The sequence below is a fragment of the Fusarium oxysporum genome, chromosome XI (genome assembly GCF_013085055.1).
Source record: "Fusarium oxysporum Fo47 chromosome XI, complete sequence".
NCBI classification, from domain to species: Eukaryota; Fungi; Ascomycota; class Sordariomycetes; order Hypocreales; family Nectriaceae; genus Fusarium; species Fusarium oxysporum.
Genome location: NC_072850.1, coordinates 184,425 through 206,149, shown reverse-complemented (window position 1 = coordinate 206,149; position 21,725 = coordinate 184,425). Strand labels below are relative to the sequence as shown.

At 45.9% G+C, this 21,725-nt stretch overlaps 6 protein-coding genes across 6 annotated transcripts; 2 read left to right on the top strand and 4 right to left on the bottom strand.

Annotated features, from left to right (window-relative positions):
* Positions 1-1,834: 1,834 nt before the first annotated feature.
* On the top strand, positions 1,835-2,422 carry FOBCDRAFT_100178 (uncharacterized protein; the record flags this gene model as incomplete). The annotated part of the gene is made up of 3 exons (XM_059607691.1): positions 1,835-1,856; positions 1,912-2,118; positions 2,325-2,422. Coding segments are annotated over 3 exons (327 nt in total), but the record flags the coding sequence as incomplete, so codon positions are not given.
* Positions 2,423-3,437: 1,015 nt separating this feature from the next.
* On the bottom strand, positions 3,438-4,526 carry FOBCDRAFT_244826 (uncharacterized protein; the record flags this gene model as incomplete). The annotated part of the gene is made up of 3 exons (XM_031195711.3): positions 3,438-4,259; positions 4,316-4,374; positions 4,505-4,526. The coding sequence occupies 3 exons, from the start codon at positions 4,524-4,526 to the stop codon at positions 3,438-3,440; spliced, it is 903 nt and encodes a 300-aa protein (XP_031028345.3).
* Positions 4,527-4,574: 48 nt separating this feature from the next.
* FOBCDRAFT_233160 (kinase-like domain-containing protein) lies at positions 4,575-6,614 on the top strand. Its single transcript, XM_054707384.2, has 3 exons — positions 4,575-5,787; positions 5,838-6,274; positions 6,334-6,614. Exons 1-3 carry the CDS (start codon positions 4,649-4,651, stop codon positions 6,483-6,485), a joined length of 1,728 nt encoding a protein of 575 aa, XP_054563359.1. The 5' UTR covers positions 4,575-4,648; the 3' UTR covers positions 6,486-6,614.
* Positions 6,615-11,072: 4,458 nt separating this feature from the next.
* Positions 11,073-12,129, bottom strand: FOBCDRAFT_233156 (beta-lactamase superfamily domain-containing protein). The gene has a single exon (XM_054707383.2). The coding sequence runs from the start codon at positions 11,982-11,984 to the stop codon at positions 11,178-11,180; it is 807 nt and encodes a 268-aa protein (XP_054563358.1). The 5' UTR covers positions 11,985-12,129; the 3' UTR covers positions 11,073-11,177.
* Positions 12,130-12,314: 185 nt separating this feature from the next.
* Positions 12,315-14,155, bottom strand: FOBCDRAFT_233155 (uncharacterized protein). The gene is made up of 4 exons (XM_054707382.2): positions 13,985-14,155; positions 13,356-13,928; positions 13,155-13,289; positions 12,315-13,094 (listed from the first exon to the last, which is right to left on the bottom strand). Exons 1-4 carry the CDS (start codon positions 14,036-14,038, stop codon positions 12,396-12,398), a joined length of 1,461 nt encoding a protein of 486 aa, XP_054563357.2. The 5' UTR covers positions 14,039-14,155; the 3' UTR covers positions 12,315-12,395.
* Positions 14,156-19,394: 5,239 nt separating this feature from the next.
* Positions 19,395-20,562, bottom strand: FOBCDRAFT_10802 (uncharacterized protein). The gene is made up of 2 exons (XM_054707381.2): positions 20,441-20,562; positions 19,395-20,387 (listed from the first exon to the last, which is right to left on the bottom strand). Exons 1-2 carry the CDS (start codon positions 20,474-20,476, stop codon positions 19,506-19,508), a joined length of 918 nt encoding a protein of 305 aa, XP_054563356.1. The 5' UTR covers positions 20,477-20,562; the 3' UTR covers positions 19,395-19,505.
* Positions 20,563-21,725: the final 1,163 nt, after the last annotated feature.

The following is a 21,725-nucleotide window of genomic DNA, read 5'->3' as shown; positions in this document are numbered from 1 at the left end:
TATAGAGAAAGCTATTAAAATTAATATTATATAATTTTAATAGAGAATTTATTATAATTAAAATAATTAAAAATAATAAGGAAATAAACTATCTCTTTTTTCCTTAGCTATTAGGCCTGCCTTAAGGGCAGCTAATACAGAAGAACTTAAAGAGATTTATATAATAGTAATTACTATTAAGAAAAACTCCTTATTAAGGTATTAATTTAACTTTATTAAAATAGCTATTTTTAATTATAAGCTAATTAAGTTAATTTATTATATAGGCCCTTTTAATTTAATTAATTTAAAATTAAATTAATTATAAGCTATTAAATCTTAAGGATTTAAAAAGATATTTATATAAATATTATTTCCTTTAGTTAAATTAAATAGCCTTTCTTACTGCCTTTATAGGCCTAAACTTAAATATATATAAAAAGTAGCCTTTAGTTTAAATTATTACTTCTTTATTAATATTACTGTATCTATTTTTAAATATAAAATTAATTAGTTATATATCTTATAATATGTATTTAATTAATAGAGTTATTATTAACTTTAAGTTTATTTAACTTTTACTAACTAACTTATATAAAAGTTAATTTATTTCCTTTAAACTTTATTATTACCTTATATTTATTTTAAAACTCTATTTATAAATATACTTTAATTCTATATAAGTAAGAGAATAAAGATTATATATTTAGCCTTAATAATTATATTTTTAAGTTACTCTTTATATAGGGCTAAATTATCTATTAATATAATAAGGAAAACTATCTTTTTTATATTAAAAAGTGAGTCTTTATTTATAGCCCTAACCCTAAATTCTAAACTGCATTAAGTTAATATAAATTAAAATTCTATATAAATTAAAACAGTATTATTAATAATAAAAGGTAAATATAAATTAAAAATAGAGGGTTAATATAAATTAAAACTATAGTATAAAAATAGATAAAATTAATATTATTAAAAAGTAAAGAAATATATAAATATACTATTTAATTTTTAAATTATTATTTATTTATTTATAGTTATAATATTTAATTATAATTTAATAGTTTATTAAAGTATATTATTAAAAGTAAAGTATATAAGTAATCGCGGACACGCTGCTCTTATTTTTCTGGCGCCACCGCTTAGTTGTCAGTTCACGCCACTGGCTCCAGGCCATACCTTGCAGGGACCAACTCTAATTGGCTCCCCGCAAATCTAAAATTTAGCTTATCGCCTTGTCGGCTTCAATACGGCGATACGGCGGGGTTCCTATTTTGTTTGAGCCGTAATTGGCAATTAGTTCGATTTATTGGTCAAGATGAATTGGGCCCATCACTCGGTTTATAGCGACTATAGCAACAACAACAGGACTTTCCATTATTACGAGATGGAGCTAACATAGCCTTTCCACTGGCTATACACCGGGGCGGACTGGTATAGATTAGAGGAATGTAACATTGAGAGGTGGCGCGGGAGCTGTTTATTTCGACCTTTCAGCTCCCCACTCTTGAATCTTGGCATCTGGTCAGGTCATAGTTAACAGGTGCCAAGTGGCATACGATTTGTAATCGAGCTTGCTGCCTCCCTTAGTCTTACGTGTCTTATTACCCTGCCCTTCCCGGGCCTCAATCAAAGACCGAGTTAATAGCTTCCAAGGGTCAGACAGCACAATTCAGGGATGAGTGCAGAGGTTCTGGTAGTCGCGGCCTGTTGCTTTGTTATCTGCGGGGGTTGAAAATATGCAGCTGCTTCCCTTTCATCCATGCCTGGCGCAACCATGCAGCCAACAATTATATTTTAACGAATCATAATGTGACTGCACTGCTCTCAAAAAGAAGAGAAAAGAGACAATATGGAGAACATATCTACGCCACGTAAGAGATTGCAATAGTACGGACTAATGATCGTTATATTTTATATCAATAACAGGGATTCTTTCTTCTAATATGCCGCATGCCCCTTCTCGCACCTCATCTGTTGTTTCTCCTTATATGTTATTTTCTCGCAAATGGATACGCTTCCGTTCGTCCGATGAGGCTGACGTGCCAGTTTTCTGTATTCGAGCCAACAAGAACCTGCAGGTAGAAGGCCTCATTATGAATATCGCTAATTCTGAATTGCTAGCCGCACCAATTGGTGAGCCTCTGAATGATTTTATTGTCGTCGGATCATCGGCAGGCCCTGCCGTCCGAAGTTTGGTTGGTTAGCTGCCATGGAACCATCGGTGATCTCCCAATAAACAAGGAAGCAAGACTTACCCCAGTAGACCCTGTGCGCCTATTTTCTGCAGACGAAGACCCATATCGCCCAAATTTTCTCAGGCTGCAACTCTCTCTCCGTAGACACTGGTACGGACACCTGGCGACCCGAATTATGCGTGGCATGCACGGACCATCAAATCGTGTATCAGGACCTGATACACGGGGTAATTGGTACAGTAGGCAAGAAGAGGAAGGCGATACCGAATCCTAACAAAAGGTTCATGACATTGGCCGAAGCTCTAGTGGCTGGTGACGCTATTTCTGAGCCAAACGAAGCAATTGAAAGGGCAGATGCTGTTGAGAATGTGATCGAGGTAGGAGGGATGGAAGAAGATGAGAGGTTAAATTCGGAGGAGGAAGAATTAACTGTGGTACGCACGCGGGCAGGGCGTGAAGTTAGAATACCGCGAAAATACTAAATCCACTTAATTCTAAAACGAAATTCGAATGTTATTTTACTCTTGTTATTTTTGTTGGATTTCCTACATCTGGTTGAAAAATTGCATTTTGTATGGGGAAATATTTTTTTTTGCTTACCGGTTGGTGGGTATTACCGGTAGGTGGGTACTGCATGGTAGATTCCTGATGTCAATTTCTCTGCTTTCAGAACAACATGCAACAAGTGATATTATTCCAACAACATGGGTTTAGAATAGGGAGCAAAAGGACAGGTCCAGCTGGGATGCATTAAATATTATTATTTTGTATTTACTATAGGCCCATGCTAAGCCCTTTGTAACTAATTCAACGTCATCCTCCTTGTGACGAACTTTCCTGACATTAAGGGCATTCTCAACAGCGGGCTTTATCTGCCTAGCAACAGTATCACGTCGCCAGTACTGAAAGAACAGCCGAGAATGTCCGCGCCTTCATCAGGACGCGGTAATTGTCCCTACTGGCCCGTGTGATGTTTCGGGCATGGTCTCCAAATGGCCAACTGCTCGAGTAGCCAAGAGACGAAAAGACTCGGTGCTTCACGCAACGGCTCGAATGCGCAGGCTCGAGAGAAGCGATCAGGTGGTGGCGAAGCTTTATATGTAGCTGTGTCGCTTGTCCCGTTGATGTCGGTGGTCTCGCTGACGGGCCTGACGATAATAGCTTCAGGTTCAATAATGAGCCCAGCGGCAACAAGTTGGAGTGCGTCGCGGCATCATCCTCAAGTATTTAAATCAGATCTCTTACGCCCAACAATATTCATCCTGCTGACAAATCCTCTCCTGCAGTTGGCGAGTCCTGGCTCAAGTAGCGTGAAGAGTTGTCAACCTCAGGTGTTGGTTGTTGTGCGATAGGAGACTCGGGAGATGACGGCACAGCTTGTCTTTGTGTATATTCTCTTTCGGTGGGTGAAGGGGTTTGTGGAGGACTGTATGAAGTTTGAGGCTTGAACGATGGGCGGATTTGACGCTTTGGTCGAGCGATGGTCGTGTCGCTGGGTTTGGCGACCTTGCGGCGAGGCTGGGTGTCATGTGTTGAGTCTTCGGCTTCCTCGTCCTCTGTTCGACGCTTTCTCTTCTGGTGCTTGGTTTGATGCTCGACCGCGTCTGTTTCAATATCCACATCGGTATTGCTGGGGGGCTCGATAGCATGGTCGTGCGATGACGGTAGAGACTTCGTATTGATCGATTTGGCAGCTCTGGCTTTGCGCCTTTCCTCCCTCGCTCGCCTTCTTGTCCGTCGCTTGGCCTCAACAGCGATAATGTCTATGCCAGCTTTTGCATACGTGCGAACAGTAACCTCGCGTATCATTCGCTGCAAGGGGCTACGGTGTTCCTCGTCGGTGTCGTTGTCGGAGCAGCTCATGCTAATGGGGACGGCAGCTGATTCCTCGTCCTCGGGGTCGACGAAACGCAGGCCCTGCAGACATTTGGGAACTGGGTCATTTTCGATAGCGTAGAGACGCCGATCAAGTCGCTCGAGGAACTCGGGGTCAGGTCCAGTGAAGCACATGGGAAGAGTCGGCGTCGATGGAAACGTCACCAATTTGGCGCCGAAAGTCGGGACTGGGTCATCAAGAGGCTGCGCGATAAGATAAGCACAGTTCAAACCATCATTCAACGTGCTTAGATACTTACTCCGTACTGTTTCTCATAACTGTCAGCTAGGCATTGCCGCCAGCCGCGTTTTCTCTGTCCTGAGGACATGTGCAGCGATTGTCGATTAATGGTGTTGAGTCGAGAAACAGAAAGCCTGACGCCAAATTGACGCGTCGAGTAACGGAAGAATGATAGCCCGCTGATGACGCTTTGTCAGATGCTTCATACCATGGAACACGCCATTGGTCATATCTTTCTGTCCCGAGATACAGTACCTACCCTGCACTCCCCCAAAATCATTTACCCCACCATCACTGTTTATTTTATCTCAACCTCAAGCTCATGTAGAACCGAACTAGATATCTCGGAGTTATGGATGTCTCAGATATTCCAAGTAGCCAAGAGACGGTCGAGGACCCTACTTTACCAGGGTCCTCAGCTGAAGGGGCCACTATCATCCTGACACCAGAAAACGCTGAGGCACGACTGGCATTCCATGATGTTGCGGAATGGCTGCACACACAAACCGACGATCCTGATAATCAAGCTGCGCAACTACACACACGAAAGTGCATGTGGATCTCTTCAAAGCAACAAAATGATCCTGAAGCCGCGCTTCAAGGAGCATCGGAAAGCCTTTCATCATCATCACCAATTTCATCGCCACGGGATCCAAAATCATCGTCCCGCTCAAACAAAAAAGATGAGAGTCGAGACCGTTACGAAATCTGGAAAGGCCACTACTTCATATTTCTCGATAAACCCCCGCGAAATCCGTCAAGAGGATGGGTAGTTGGGGCTCTGAGAGATGCCCCCCATTTGAACGATATCGTCCTTTGTTTACATTCTGGTAACGACAAGATGTACAAGGTTCGACGCAATCAAGCTATCTTTCAAATCGATGAAACAAGTTTTGTATCTGTGCAGCCAATAACTAGCAAATCTGCGACCAAGGTCAACGGGGATAAGATCTCCGACAAGAGAGTTTTCAATCAGTCATCTGCTCAGCTTGCGTTTGGATCCCTCTGCTACCGAATCGAGTATGCTCGAGCGTCTTACGCTGACGACTATCCCAACAGAGTCCAGCGTTACTTGAAAGAGCATCTCAACATTCATACCACTCTATTGAACCTATCACTGACACCAACACCATCTGAAAACAGCCCCATTACCATCGGACAATGGACTATCAGCGCAGGTACTATAGGCAAAGGAGCATCTGGAATGGTCAGCATCGCCTCGAATGTCCAGGGTCAACGTGTTGCTTTGAAAAGAGTGCAAGTAGGAAGAGACAGGGAGCGCGTACGGAAAGTTCAAATAAAGCTAGAGACACTTGCTGCATTGAGCCTGAAGAAGAACGAAAACCGCTTGCTGCGACTTATCGAAGTTATCACGGATGATGTGAGATCAACTAATAGGATAGCCGATGTTTGGTTTGTTCAAGAACCAGCTGCTCAGGAAATACTTTCCACTGCCCTCACCAGGGGTCTGTTCAAACAAGGTCATGAGAGGTGAGATCAACACTAATAGCACAACTTCACCGCACGAGCTTACCAGCCAGGATACCTATCGTTACAACCGTTCTGGCAGATATACTCGGCGCTGCAAACTTCCTCCACAGAAATAACTGGATGCACGGAGATCTCAAACCCGCCAACATTGGTATCCGAACTTGGACCGCCGAGTGCAAATCTATAGTGCTGCTCGATCTCGACGATGCTGAGGAAAGCCCCTTTCCAGGTAGACATCACCCTGCTCGACCTGGAACCGGTGGAACCATTGGGTGGCTAGCTCCTGAGCGAGAGATGACGGGATACAACGAGTTGGCTGATATCTGGAGCATCGGTGTCATCGCCATTGAGATGATTTGGGGGCGCCATCCATGGCGACAGTGGAAGAATCCTTGGAGAACAGGCTCTGAGGCTAGTCAGTTGCAGAAAGAGTTTCAAGACATGTATGGAGAAGCCATTGAATCTTTAAACAAGCTTCATAATGAGGGTATGACCTGGCTTGGTGCGATTTACGTTGTGTAAGAGCGGTGCTGATTTTCTTGCTAGCTTTGAGAAACGCTGTTCTTGGCATGGTGCGGCATCCGTATGCTGAAACACCAGCACAATGCCAATCAAGACTTACAGCTAAAGAGGCTCTGAGTCTTCTGACGGATGCTGAGAATGGTGAAAACTCTAGTAAGCGACATAGAGCGTCTTGAGATAGATATCTGGAGGCTTGCGCGGGCTAAGTTGCACTAGACGATACCTTTCGTATAGAGCTTGGGTAATTCGTAGTGAATAGGATTTTAGTTACTATAGACCCAAAGAAAATAAAACATAGAGAACTGTAAGACAGACCTCTTCCTAGAATGGGGCCCCCCTGGGGACTGAGTTCACAGGCACACACAGAGACACATTAACCCGACCTGTGGCATTGGCCAACTCGAACTTGGACATGTTCATGATTGTAAGATGACGTATGGAACCGACTAATAAAAGCGAAATCATGCAACATAACTACTACCCAGTTACAAGTAGATCGTTAGTTAGCAAAGCAATATTAGCCCTCATAGGTTCCGGTGACAAGCTCTCAGGAAGGAAACGGTCGAACACAACCAAATCCTCAAACTGATCGTCCTCGTGACACCGGACAATTTGCTCATCGGATGGAAAAAGAACTCAGGAACACTATCCTTTGGGAGATATTAACATCGGCAGCCCTTAGCATGTAGGACAGGAAAGACAGGTCGATTGGATAAACTCGTGGCCTAGAAGCAAAATCAAGGCCGGAGTAACTGCTTGTCATGTCGCTTCATAACGAGGGTATTGGTAGAAAACGCAGGCGGTGAGGTGGTATGATTGATGGACGTAGAGATGAATCCGGGGATTAGGTAGGAGGAGGAGGGGGGCAAGAGAAGACTAGTCGCCTACAGGGGGGCACTGAAGGCTATTATGAAGCTAAGCCAAGGTGATAGCAGCACGGTCACCTGTTGCCCATCATTAAGGCATAAAACAAGACATTAGGCCAGGCTATTCTCGAAATCCGGCGTTCAACAGTGTTCATAAACCCATATCAAAATAACCAATTACACTGAAGCCTGGTGTTACTGTTATTGAACACGACACAATTAGATACTGCCTCAAGACACTCGTGCAAGAACAGATGGGAGATTCGTTTGGGTGTATGTTGAATAAAGATTCCCTCTGGTATAAACTTTTCTGACTTGATGCTATTCTGCTACAGAGACCTCCTTGACATGTTCCAACCTCGCATATAGCGATGTGCCATTCACCATCTTCGAGCACAGCTTTCTTCGGAAGATCTTCCACCATTTCGACAGTGATTTAGTCCTCCAGATGGCGTGGAGTGGTAGTTCTGTCACTAGAGAGATACATCGACTCTTTGAAGCGAAGCGGGATACCATCAGAGCAGAGCTCCGCAACGCTTTGACAGCGGTGCATATTAGCTTCGACCTCTGGACGTCACCGAATCGCTTTGCAATCATGGCTGTATTTGCGCACTTTATAGATCAACTGGGTCATCAGCAATCCCGTCTGCTGGTTCTGCGTCGTCAATTTGGTGCTCATAGTGGCGAGAACCTCGCCGGTTCTCTGATCGACGTCGTCCACGAATGGGAGATTGAGGGGCGCGTTGGCTGTGCCATCTCTGATAACATGACGGCAAATGATACTTGCCTGTACTATATGTACCAGCGGCTCGATCCATCGATGAGACCTGTTGATATCAAAGCCCACCGGATGCGATGCTATGGGCACACGCTCAATCTCGTCGCGCGTGCCTTTCTCTTTGGCAAAGACGCCGAGTCATTCGAGCTGGAGTCTGACATCAACGACATGCGCGGTCTTGTTGAGCAGGACCTGGATCATTGGCGCACGAAGGGGCCCTTTGGGAAGCTCCGCAACATTGTCAAGTTTATCCGTTCATCGCCGCAGCGGAGCGAACAGTTCAAGCGAGTTGCCCGGGAGCAGGATCACGAGGAATACCGGCTCTGCGAGGAATCCACGGCCGAGCTCGAGGTTGTTATGAACAACGAAACGCGGTGGAACTCCACTTACATGATGATTGAGAGGGCTTTGCGAAAGCAGACAGATATCGGAGCATTTACCTTTGCAACTCAAGAAGAGGAAGACGGGGCAAGACGGATCCCGGCGGAGGACATATTGTCCAGCGAAGACTGGCGGGTTCTTGGCGAAGTCAACGAGATTCTCAAACCCATATACCTTCAGACGATGCGGACGCAAGGCTGGGGTAAAGGTGACAGCCATGGACGCCTGTGGGAGGTGCTGATAGGAATAGAATATCTATTAGAGCATTTTGAGGACTAGAAGGTCTTCTATAGTGAGGTTACGGAGGAGACAATAGGAGAAACTCAAGTGGATGCTGCGGAGCGGATTGCAACGGCGTCAGCAAATTTCCGAGAGTCCAACGGTCGGCCAAGCCGCGTTCGCCGTCTCCCTGCCCGCTTTGAGGAGGATGAGGTTTACGCGCTACCACAGCGGAGTCAACCTCCGAGATTCGTAGAATCTGCCTTACCGTTGCATTCTCGGGCTGATTATTCTACGGCGGAGAAACGATCGGCGTCTGAGACGTCGCAAAAGAGCACATTACCAGCGGACCATCGAGCCTACATCCGGGCATCAATCAACAACGGGTGGAAGAAGCTGAATGAGTATTATGACAAGCTCGGAGAATCTCCCTTGTTTGCGGCAGCAATCATTCTTCACCCGAGGTTCGGGATCAGCTGGTTAGAGGCGACTTGGGTGTCTGAGGAGCAACTCGCTTGGGTTCGTGATGCCAAGGCTGGAATCAAGGATTACTTCACCCGTTGGTACGACGCGAACCAGGGACTGTGCGAGGAAACAACGAAGTACGACGCAGCGCCAAGGACGATGGGTCAAGAGGATGATCAGTACACTCAGTGGATTAATAGCAAGACAAAGAAAGCGTTTGCGACGGGTGGCAGTGTCGGCGAGCTCGAAAGGTACCTCCGTCTCGAGCCACAGGATACGCAGGATGCTATCCAATGGTGGAGAGACCACAGGGCTTCGTTTTCTTCACTGAGCAGCTTTGCCCTGGATGTCTTTGCTATTCCAGCGATGGCGAGTGATTGTGAGAGACAATTCAGCCTAGCGAAGCTGACGTTGGCTTCTCAGAGGCTCTCGATGGGCGCAGATACATTGGAACATGTTCAATGCCTCAAGAACTGGGTCAGGCAGGGCGGAGTAAGGTTAGGTAGTTGGATGGGTAGCTGAGTGTTGGTGTACACGAGGGGATGACTTCGGGTAGGGGTCTCCACTCACGGAATTGAAAAGGGTATCAATCAAATCAAACAAATCAACTTTGAGCTCAAGGGCTGTCAATCAAATCAACTTTGGCCCCGAAGTTGATTTGATTGACATATGATGAGCGCTGGGTATATCTAAGGTTTCTATATGCTATAATAGATTAAATATAATAGCCCAAGTCCTTAATATCTTAACAGCCTATTAGATTACTAAGAAAATAAGATACTTTATGCTTAATAACGCAGAAAATAATAATACAGCGATAGAGATGATTGGCCGTAAACTAGGCTTTACTAGTGCGTTCTGCTAAGGCCGTTATTTGGCTATACTATTAACTTATTAGTAAAAGCATTGCTCTTTGGCAAGAACGTAAGCGCTTTCGAAGAGCAACTCAGTAGCGCATCGGCCCTATAGGAAGCAGATTAGGAATCGTAGAGGAGCAAGGGCCCTGTTAAAAAGCTTTATAATCTTATCTATGATATCTTTTGGTCTAACAGACTGATATACTTGCTGCGAGGTCTTTAGTAAGATATAATCAGCAAAGCCGATTTATTAAGGGAATAGTCAGGGAAGCCACCTACTGTAGTGCAAAATAACGAAACCTGCTGGCTTTCCTAATTGCATATAATACATAGGACACTCAGAATTCGGCCATACTTTATCTTACTCTAAATCTTCAGAGTGCATAAAATTAGTGTATGAGACCATCACATTCATATTCACAGACCTCATCGCCCTCAGTATGTTTATCGGTTTCTGTCAGATGCCCACGGCCATGACTAGATGCCCGAAAATAGTTCTTCCACCTTCAGGATTTCTCGAGTATGGTAAGCATTTGGAATTCTCGCTATTGCTCACCTTTCCGGCATTGGTTCTATGTGAATCACTTTGTGGACCTTCGAGAATAGGGCCACTCCATGACGGCTTCGACTTTCATTGGTTGCGCCTTGATCTTTTGTGAAATCTTCTCAGTGTCAACATTTGGGTTTCCGCGCGCTCTGCGATCCCGTTACTAGATCAAGATGCAGCCAATATTAACCCAAGCCCATACGATGTGACTCGATTTAATATTGCAAGGTTGTAAGAGGGGCTTTACCAACTCAAGACAGTGAAGGCGGTAACTATAAGTATGCCAATATCGCAGTATAACGGGCTTGAAGACGGCTACGTTATCGACTTGAGACCGCATCCTGGCATTCGACTGTGGAGATGGGGCGCTGGCGATAGATTCCATCCGTCATTGGGCCTCATCATCAAATGGCATCAGATAGATATGGATATCTATACAAGACTGGTACGAACCGGTTTTACACAACACTCGAAACCCTTCTGGGCTGACAAAATCAAATCGTGAAGCTGGCCAGTAACCCTGAAGTCATCTATCACACACACTATCAAGCGGAACCCTCATTAGAGAACTTGCAAAATGCATCGCGATCCTCACAATCTATTGGGCGTTTAACGCGGCTTCTCAATATATTCAAGCAAAAAGGCAAGTCTTTCAAGGGAGATTAATTACGGGTCAATTCTTTGTCGTGCCTGCAAAGAGAGAGATGCGATCCATTATACCCTCAAGAAGTACAGCTTGATCTAAATACTAAACCCTAAATTAAACAAGTCTTCTCTCCCAAATTGACATAGACTGTCTTGTCCTCCATTCCTTCTTCCTGGAGCACCTTTCTAACCTCCGGTCCCTTTTGCGTGAAATGCTCCCAAGACTCAAAGTGCATTGGTACCATTATCTTTGCCCCAATGGCCCTGACAAGCTGCGCGGCCTGCTTTGCATCCATGGTGATCTGCACTGGTCCAGTAGGAAGCCCTGCAACGGCACAGCCGAGGTTGATCAAGGCTACTACAATGTTGAATTTGTTGCCAATCTCGGCTAGTTGCGGTACGTACACCGTGTCTCCGGAGAAGTAGATGGCGTTGGACTTTCCGTTGCTATGGCCAAATTTGGCGCATGTAAGGACGAAGCCGATACACTCACCACCTGGCAAATGTTGGCAAGGGGTTGCGGTGATCTCGAAGACCCTTCCACCGATCTCAAGTGAGACAGTCTCCCATGGCTGCAAGCCACGGACTCCAGGGCGAGGAGCCAAGTTATTCGCGCCGTCCATTGTTGTAAGTACCTTGCGTCCGTCTAAGAGCTGGCGGCCAAGGGTGTCCAGGTTGTCGGGGTGATCTTCATGACTCAAGAGAACAGCATCAATTGGCGGGAGATCCTGGAGGCGAAGGGCCGGGCCATCGCTCGTTTCGCCTTGCTTTAGGACAGTGATGCCAACATCCCACTCAGTCTCTGGGGGAGAGAAGTAAGGATCCGTTAGAAAGTTGATGCCATCGATTTCTAGGATGGCAGTGGCAGTGCCGATGTGAGTGATGTTAATCTTGCTGTTAAAGCCTGACGGGGCCATGATTTCGGAATTAGAAGAGACGGGGTGGTTTAATGTGGCAAACGCGGGCGTGGATAGGGAGGGTATAAGAACAAGGGCAGATCGAACAATGAATGTTGCTGTCTAGCCTTATAGAATGTCTCTGATGTAGGAGTCAGAAGCATTTAAATATATTGACAATCAACCCATCCCACTCGATGATTATTACAAAACCATCCAGTAATTGATGCAGCCGACAAGCTAGATGCTGGTGTCTTGGCGGAAATTCTAACCGTATAAGGAAACGCTTCATGAACAAGTAGATTTATATGCATAAGCTTCTGGCACAGTGGCGTCACACTCGGATTGGGATTTATAACAGCTGAAAGTGTTTCTGCTACAAGACTTGTATACTTAGGTACAGTGCAAGTAACCTGATACCATGGTAGTAAATTATGTGCTCCTATGCCTCTGCAAGAGGCTCCTTTGCAGTATATCATTTGTCAGTTTCCATAGTTCCACGCTACGCTCCCCGTCCATCTTGAACGTCTGACAAGCCGTGGTGAGGGGGAAGGGAATTGAGAGTGGCCCAAAGAGTGCCAGGCGATCCTGGAGCAGAAAATTGGCGCTTTGAACAATTCTCACACAAAGCTCAATATAGGTATCCCTGAGCCAATGCCCTAATTCACATCCTGCTGGGACTGGCCAGTCACAAGGTACATCGGGAAACCTGATCTGGAGCTTTTGGATCTCAGTCAGGCAAACTACCTTGAACGCCCACAGATGCATGACCAAATTGGCGGCGGATACACTGGGAAACCATATGTTGTAGCCTCCCCAGGCCCAGGAGCTGTTTGATGGCGTCCGCCAGCAGAACAAGCACGTAGATGGATCTGCATCTAAAGGTTCGCCCCAGCCTTGTAGATTGTCATAACTTGTCGTGAGCGAGGCGATTGCCTGTGCAGCGATGAACGAAGACACACTGGGAGGGCTATGCTCGAGGGTGTCGATAAGTTCGAGAATTGTGGGAATAGCAGAAGCCTCACTCAGCAGAAGCTGCATTGCTGTTGCCTGTTGGGACTCAAATGGCAGTCTCTTCCAGTCTTCAGTCGATAGAAAGGAAGCTTTGCGGGACATGAAATCTTTTAGAACCTACCTAGTTAATGAGCCAAGAGGCCTACAAGTATCTAAATATCGACGCAAAGAACTTACAAGCAGGGGTCTGAATCCAGTGAAGAGTTTGTGACGGGCTCCAAGGCTAAAGGACTCCGGACCCCAAAGCCTCATCCACTCACCAACGCCATCCACGTGGCGCCACCAGCTGGTACCTGAACTTGGCAGTATCGCCTGCACGAAACAAAGCTCATTAGTCAACCATCCGTTATCAATAAAGGTATGGATATTTAGACCTACCTCTGTCAACGTCAGGCACATGATGGCCGCGGCGACTTCGTCACGGGACAAGATCTCTTTGCGGGGCTGATCAATTTCCCGCTTCAACAAACGCATAGCAGAACCATATTTCTCAAGCGAAACACTGCAGCCTGAGTACGTATTTTGCCGCAAACTAGATATAGACGCCGCAAGGCAGCTTATGGCGGATGGAAGGGCCTGTCCTTGCCCACCAATGCTTATCATGGGGAGAACTTCAACCCAACCGCCACAGATGCGGGGCTGAGTTTGTGTATTTTGGGAAAAGGTGAGTAACTCAGCTTCTGGCATGAAACTTTGCATGATAAGTAGAACCATGTCTTGCACCGGATTCCTCGGTGTTTTGGGGAGTAGTTCAAGCGCAAGAGGCACATTTGATTGCGACCGTGGACAGAGGGATGTATCATTCGATGAATTTGTTTTGGGTTTCGATTGCTTGGTAGTATCTTTTGAGCCCTGTGTCGTTGTTTCGGTGATGAATATGAAGTCTAAAGGATAAGAGCATTCGCGGCCAGTATGGATGCATTGCGAGCAAGCTGGCTTTTGCCCATCGCACTGTGTATGAGTCAGTGACAGGGACAGAAAATGACGTATAGGCATGGAAACGTTACCCCTATCTTTCGTGACCTGCAGGTCTGGCAGATTGTCCTATTTCGTGTCTTCATTATGATGCAGGGTTATAGTAGAATACAGTACCTACAATGCTCCCAAGATGTGCAGAAATGAAGTTGCGTTGCTTATGAGAGCGGGGTTTAAAAGCTCAGGCTTGGCGGGAATATATACCTATAGTAGTTAGTCCACTGAACCGAAAATGACGAAGTGCGGGTCTAATTTATGCTAGATTGGTGGCTGGGAATTATTGGATACGCGAGTGGGGTTAATGTCCAATTAAAATCGGGTTAATTTTCACACTTCAGGATCAATCTCGTCCCCAGAAGCTCTTCCTTCTTCTTCTGTCTCTGTTCTGTCCTTTTTAGGTGTTTTCCCCGCTTCCCGGTATTGATATATCCGGGGGCCCACAAAATACACGTTTCTTTTATCGAGGCGCTATCACTAATCCAACAGGAATGGGCTCCACCTTCGTTTATCACAATATTATTCTTGTATCCAGAAAAGGAGGGGGAATTGAACCAACCTCCCTGACAGACTGATCAAAGAATCAAGTCGACCTAAGTGGAGGTCGAACCTGGCAGCAGTGCGAGCAGCGATCAAGTTTGCGATAAACACAGGCCGTTTGGATGCTACACAGATATGAAAAACAGATGTCGCAGGGTAGGCATTAGTAATCTAGCTATATGCTTTAAGTAACTCTGCGGGATGGAATACCCCGCACAAAAAAAAAAAACTTAAGACATCAATCAACACATTTGCTGCTGCTCATTATATTCACTCTAACCCTTTAAGCACGCTCAGTGCGACAACAGACTAACAAACCAAACAAGATAATAAGAACTAACACAACACAGCCTCTGGTAGACAGACCAGGCTTCAGCTGCTGAAGATGGGACGCTGAACACTTGGAGAAGTTGGCCTTCAAGCAGGACTGGCGCAGGGACAAGCGAGACTGTGGAAAGTGGCAAGGGCAGGGTGTAAGGACTGGTGAGGTTGAGGGCGTAAGGGGTAAAATGAGGGGAAAACAATGTAACGAGATATAACGTTGTGGGCCCTATGAGGCGTATCCTCCTGGGCGGAATAAATTCATTCATTTATTCATTTATTCTCGTTGCGTAGAGATACCTGATCAGTCGGTCTGCGGCTTCCTGATGGTGGTCTGATGGGTTGATAAGGAACTCTGCTAGCTTGGCTGCTGGATGACATATATCAGGTCGGGTCATGACTGCGGTGTAGTTGGTGGGGCCGATCTTCTGTTGATAGAGGCGAACCTGATCCCTTGTGGCTGTCTGAGGGTTTGGCTGGAACCTTCCGGTTAGAAAAGGGCTTCCTTTGAAGTGATCCGTTTGATCGAGCTTGAACCTTATTGCAATAGCTTCGGCGTATGAGTCCTGGCAGAGCCACAGCTTCCTATTGGGCCTATCCCGCAGGAGTCGGATCCCTAGGAACCACTGCAGGTGTTCAAGGCCCTTCATTTGGTACCGGCTTTTCAAGCTGTTGATCATTTGGTCTGCAGCTAGTTGATCCTTCTTTCGGTATAGCAAGACAATGTCATCCACAAAGAAGAAGACTGTGATCCAGTTGTTTCTGCAGATACATGGATCTTCCGTACATAGGGTCAATCCAAGCTGTTTGAATGTTCCTGTAAGGTCTTGCTGCCAGAGGAGGGGTGACCGTCGTAATCCATATAGAGCTTTGATGAGCTTCAAGATCCATCCGTGACGTTCATAGCCGTCAGGGAATTTGATATGGATATCCTCATCGAGGTAGCTGTTTGTAAAGGCGTTGATCGCGTCAAGCTGCCTATTCTCAAGGTCAAATTTGGCGGTGATGGCCATCAGGACCCGGAAAGACCTTCCGGCTAATGTTGCTGCATAGGTTTCCTTGTGGCTGTATGGCTGAAGGTCACCCCTAACGCATAGTCGGGCCTTGAACTTCTGAAGGAAGCCGTGTTTGTCAAACTTGTATTTAAAGACCCAAGTCACCGGCAGGGCTCATTGAGTGGCTTGGTCTCGCGTAATACGCTTGAAGTCCCATGATCCCACAGGCTATTCATCTGGGTCTCTGTGGCCTGCTTGAATCGTGGTTCAAAGGGATGATTTTCTAGTTCCTTGAAGGTCTTAGGCTCCGGCGGAAGTGATTGTCTGTGGAGCCTTTCTTCCCTTCCAAAGAAGAAGCTACTGCTATAGCTTATGTAGGGATCCATGGCGTTCTCTGCGGCCTTTGCTGAAGGGCGCTTTTCTCGTTTAGATCTTCTAGTTGGTTCCTGACTTATTGGTTGATTATTACTAGAGCTTGTGGCTCGAGGGGTTGGATAGGGGATATCTTTGAGACCCTCATTAGATCATTGATTTCATCAGGGTCTTGTTCTTCGGCAACTTCGATTGTTGATTAGATCCCTTCGTCAACTGTTTCTTCCGGTCTAAGACCTTCCGGTTGAATAGGTCTTGTTCCATCGAATTCCTCGTCGTCAGAGTCGGTTTCAATGTGGTCAGGAAGTTGACCCTGCTGTGGCCTTATTGCAATAGAAATTGCATCCGGATGATCTTTTGGGTCATAGGATATCCGTTCATTGAAGGCTACCTCCCTGAGTCTTCGGACTTGTGATTTCTCTGGTATCCAGATCCTGAAGATATTGCTAGGATCGTATCCAACCAGGTATCCGACCTCTGCGTGGGCTGCTGTCTTCAGGGCTCGTTTTTGGGTGCCTTCTTGAGCTTCAATGGCCAAAGGATAGGCCCTACAGCCGTACGCCTTGAGATGCGTTACATCAGGCTGTTGATTGATATGGCCTGTGTCCCTGTTGTTGTCTTTCAGCCAGTTGTGGAGCTGTTGAAATAAGGTCTTCCGGTCCCTTGACTGCTGATGTGATCTGTTGTGCAGATAGACGGCTGTTTTCCAAGATTCTGGCCAAAGGCCTTCTGGGAAGTTAGCCCCTAGGGTCATCGCCCTAGCTTTGGCTTCTATTAACCCCCCAGATCGCTCAGCAGACCCGTTTTGAGCCGCTGTTCGAGGGGCTGTTGGTTCGTCTTCTATCCCTTTGTCTTTGGTCCAGTCTGAGTAGTTGATTCTTAGAACCCTGTCGTTGTCCTTACAGATCTTGCAGATGCGAAGGCTGTACTGTCGTTGGATCCGGGTTTCAAAGGTCTCTAGTGCCTCTAGGATGGTGTCCTGTCTTGAATCAACTAATGGGTAGAATTCGATGATGCCCGTGAATTCGTCCTTGACGAGAAGGGCTGTTTGATATCCGTTGATGCTTGGGCTCAAGCTGAATAGGTCTAAATGCACTCTCCAAAATGGTCTTGAGGCCCTCGTCTGTGGGTTTCGTCTAGAGACTTGTCTCTCTGCCTTCCCCATTGAACAAGCTTTGCAGTCGATACGGATAGGTCCCTTGATCCGGGCTCCCGTGGTTTGTTCAACAAGGTGCTCTAGAGCAACCGGGTTTAAATGACCTAGCCCTTGATGCCATAGGTCCGCCTCGGCTGTATGTGTGGGCCTCGGGGTAGAAGAGGAGGAAAATGCTGTTGCGGCTGTTTCGATAGGTTGAAGAGCTGGTTGGATGGCTGGTTGGACCATCTTTGGGTCAACCTCGTTGAATTCGATGATTTGTTGACGATGGATTCGTCTTGTATAGAAGAGGGTTGTTGTTCCCTTGAATACAGAGCCAGTAGCTGGGTTCCAATTGTATCCCTCCTCAAGCATGAGATCTAGGGTGACTAGACTAGTATGGAAATCCGGGATATAGGCTACATTGTTCATTTGGAATAGCCCGTCTTGAAGACGTAGATGACCTGACCGTAGCCTAGTATCTGTAGGAGGGTTCCTCCTGCAAAGATCGTTTCTGCCTGTTCAGAAGGTCGACAGTTTGGGATCCTTGATAAACTCCCAGATGTTGTAGGCTGTGGCGAACTTCTGGATGATGTTGATCCATAGCTTCCAATTACCGGGCCCTTGGAGGATGACCCGGGAAGAGTCCAAGCTGTTCTGATCCATCGTATTGGTGGCAGCGGAAGGTGTCAGATTGACTTAGCTAGCTTACATTGATAGCTAGGAAAAGAGGGTTTCAAAGAGGGTCAAATGATAGCTAGCTGAGCCGGCAAACCGGGCTCGTAACTGTCACAATTGACGAGGGATTTTGACTATGCGTTGAAGCTCTTGATTTCTAACGGAGTGACTGAAGTTTGTTTTATACCTCCTTGGATCGGATTGTATTCGTCAGCTATTACGAAGTCTTCCTCACGATCTGTTTCATCCAAGTTTTGATCCTTCTTTGTCATACAGTGGGATGAAATAAGTTTGAATACCAGGTATGTAACGTACATGATAAGCAAGTGGATCAAACAAGTGAGTGGATCAGTATACTGTGTAACCAAAAAAGCCTACCCTATAGTACTTTAAAATCTTAAATAAAATAGTTAAAATTCTAAAGAAAATAATTTTAGTAATAGTATAGCTAGTATTTTAAAAAAAAATATTTTTTAAGAATTTTAGAAAATTTATCTAGCTAGATACTACTATATACACAGTGTAAATAGGTTTTTTTATAGTTATAGCTATATAAGGTTTTGTTTTTAAAAGTCTAAGAAAAAAAGTATAGCTTGCTTACTATCTAAAGTATAAGCTCTTATAATTTTAGCTTTTTTAGGCTATAATTGAAATTTTGAGATTTGGTTAAGAATTGGGGTTTAAGGTGGAAATTAAAGTGATCCACTCGCCTATCATGTACGTTATCTTTGTAACCTGCCAGCTGCTTTAAGTTGAGTCTGTGTGTATATCATCTCTCATACGCCAATATGAGCTTTATTGATTGGCTATTACAAGCTTTTACTAGGATCAGAAGCCTGCTAAAAAAAAAAAGGCTAGACTGAGGGTGCAAGTACATAAAAAGGTATTCAAACTTATTGCATACCACTATACAGCCCGTGTGTCAGAGCGGCCTTAGTGAGACGATGTGCCAGATAGGACTCGGAATATGGTACGTAATTCATCCCGTGTCGTTGTAGGGGCTCAAGTATGCACATCTCTTTCGTCCGTCTCAGCGCCGCTTAGTTAATATCTTGCTCGCACGAGCAACTCAGGCTTGCATGTATTGTTGACTCTTTTCAGTCAGGCAGACTAAAAGTCTTGGCGGGTTATGCATCCCCATCAGGTAAAGATGAAGAGAGTTTATACGGCGCTGGCCTCCAGCTTTGTCAGCCGACCGAGATGCGATACTATAATCCTGGCATAGTTCGGGCTTAAAACCATAAGAGAGCAGGACTGACCGCTTTCTGTCTAACGTACCACCAGACCAAAAGTACAGCGGCTCGATGGAAAGGGAAAAGGCCACCATAGTGGGCATAGGTCAGGTCCGTTCAACACATTCAGATTTATAATACGTGACAAAGTTCTTAACTTTACCCTGAATGGGGTCGCTTGAACTCATAAGATTGTCCTGAATCAATACGATAATTAAATAATAGACATGATATGATCTGGTGGCTATGGTCTAAGATACAGGCTAGCAATGTACTAACAAAGTTAAGCAATCGCCTTCTCTCGAGCAATCTCACGAATAAGCTCTTTGACTTCCTCATCACTCATGGTCTTGACGCCCAACAGATCGTTATCCGTCTTCTCGAGCCTATCAATGTAGCCCGGAGTAGAGATCGAGAAACGGATGATGTCGCCAATGGCCTGCATATCCACCTGACCAGCTTGCAGCTTAGCCATTGCCTTGTTGAATGCGTCCTCGGTATCAACATCCTTTGACTTCCAGCCTTCCTCGCCCAACGCCTGCTTGGAAAGTTCGGCCAGATCCTTCTGCGTCTTCTGTGTACTGCAAATGTAACAAATACGATTCTTCGTGTTCTCGGCCTTGATGAGAGCATTTGCAACAGCAGTTCCCACTGATTCAAGTGTCGTCATGGGGATGACGGTCGTACCCGGCTTAAGATACTCAATTTTCTTGTTCTGAAGGTCGACGCCGAGAAATGACATACGCAGACCCCAGTCCAGGAAAGCGTGGTTGGAAATGGCCGTCCAGGTGATTTTGCCAGTGTCCGCAAGCTTCTGGACATACTCCAGGGCCTTAGCCTTCCCTTGAAAAGGCGGTAAGTTTCGCCCTTTAGAATTCGTTGGGTCGGAGCTGAATTCGGACGGGACAATCCGGTAGACGCCGGCTGAAACGGCCGCATCCATCAAGCGGATAGCCAGACTAGGATCAGGCACAGACGTGGCGTCAACCAGTGCATCCTGGCCCTTCAGGGCGGACACCAAGTCTGAAGCTGACTCGTAATCAACTACCTTAACTGCAGTTCCAGAGGGTACATTGTCGGTGACCTTTCGAGTGAGAATGATGACGTTAAAACGACCAGTTTTGACCAAAGCTTGCAAAATGTGCGAGCCCAGACTGCCAGACGCCTGTAGCAAGTTAGCTACTGATAAAAGGTAAACTAGAACAGGCCACTACTTACCCCGGCAAGAGCGACGTTCTTGATTTCGTGAGCCATTGGTAATAATTGGTTGAAAGGAGTTCGTGATGTAGAAGTGATGCTGTTGTGGATGGTATCAGAATTCTACAAAATCTTGAATGACATGTTCTATCTTTTAAAGAAATATCTGGCACTTTTACTACCGTATCAGGTTTCACCTTAGAAGTTATCAAGACAAATCAGGTCTCCTAAGCATGACTCAGCCTAGGTAAAAAGCCTATTCTGTGGGACTAAATTACGTCAAATACACTTTGTTTGTTTTCTACTCGGTATCTGCATTGTTAAGACATTCGCCAAAAGGTGGGATACCGAGACTGCACCTTGACGGTGTATAGAAATGATCCATGCGACGGGCTTGTGACAAGGCAATTGATAGGGGCGTCGCATCAGTTTGATACGCGTGCCGCAACCTTACGTGTGCCGCACTTTCAGCGCTTCTCATTGGTTCTAAACCCCGTCAAGCCGTCAACGTACCCCGCACAGGGCGGTGAAGCTAGTCCGCTCCACCGCACCGCACCTTACTTGACATGTCGGGATCACCCTATCACATCGATGTTTTCGCGGCAGGGATATCAAAGATTCAGCGGGTTACTTCAAGATGTTGTACCCCGAGAACGAGACGGAGCAGAGGTTTCTTGCTCAGGCGGATAAGCCACTTTTTGGACGACGAATTCAGATTATCAATGAAAAGGCTACGGCGTCTCTGTCGGACCCCAGTATAAAGATGTATATGGGGCTTAGAGCGTGGAAGCAACTTGTTAGATTGGCGACTGGGCATGGGCTCCACTTTCCTTTATCACAATATTATTCTTGTATCCAGAAAAGGAGGGGAATCGAATCAACCCCTCCCTGGCAGACTGATCAAAAGAATCAAGTCCACAATCAATAAAAAATAACCACATTCTGGTCCACACTTTAATACACTCACCCCATCGTATCCGTGCGTATCTAACAGGTACGGCTTGGAGGTCTATGCGCTCTCGGGAGATGGATTCAAGCCTAAAGTATGCCAGGATTATAGTTTCGAATTTCGGTCGGCTGACAAAACTGGAGGCCCGCCATATAAACTCTCTTCATCTTTACCCGATGGGGATGCATAACCCGCCAAGACTTTTAGTCTACCTTACTGAGAAGAGTCAAGTATCAACAACAAACATACAAGCCTGAGTTGCTCGTCCGAGCAAGATACTGTTGAACAGGTGCTGGGGTGTCACGTGCAAGCAGGGATACTTTAAGATTACGCACAGAAACGGTAGAACGTTCAAGG

Bases quoted from the DNA above. Each gene is read 5' to 3' on its own strand.
- FOBCDRAFT_233160 (XM_054707384.2), top strand. From the start codon at position 4,649: ATGGATGTCTCAGATATTCCAAGTAGCCAAGAGACGGTCGAGGACCCT. The intron at 5,788-5,837 runs GTGAGATCAACA...CTTACCAGCCAG, and splicing joins TTCAAACAAGGTCATGAGAG to GATACCTATCGTTACAACCG. The intron at 6,275-6,333 runs GTATGACCTGGC...TTTTCTTGCTAG, and splicing joins AAACAAGCTTCATAATGAGG to CTTTGAGAAACGCTGTTCTT.
- FOBCDRAFT_233156 (XM_054707383.2), bottom strand. From the start codon at position 11,984: ATGGCCCCGTCAGGCTTTAACAGCAAGATTAACATCACTCACATCGGC.
- FOBCDRAFT_233155 (XM_054707382.2), bottom strand. From the start codon at position 14,038: ATGAAGACACGAAATAGGACAATCTGCCAGACCTGCAGGTCACGAAAG. The intron at 13,929-13,984 runs GTAACGTTTCCA...ACTCATACACAG, and splicing joins GCAGGTCACGAAAGATAGGG to TGCGATGGGCAAAAGCCAGC. The intron at 13,290-13,355 runs GTAGGTCTAAAT...TGTTTCGTGCAG, and splicing joins TGTGCCTGACGTTGACAGAG to GCGATACTGCCAAGTTCAGG.
- FOBCDRAFT_10802 (XM_054707381.2), bottom strand. From the start codon at position 20,476: ATGGCTCACGAAATCAAGAACGTCGCTCTTGCCGGG. The intron at 20,388-20,440 runs GTAAGTAGTGGC...AACTTGCTACAG, and splicing joins AGAACGTCGCTCTTGCCGGG to GCGTCTGGCAGTCTGGGCTC.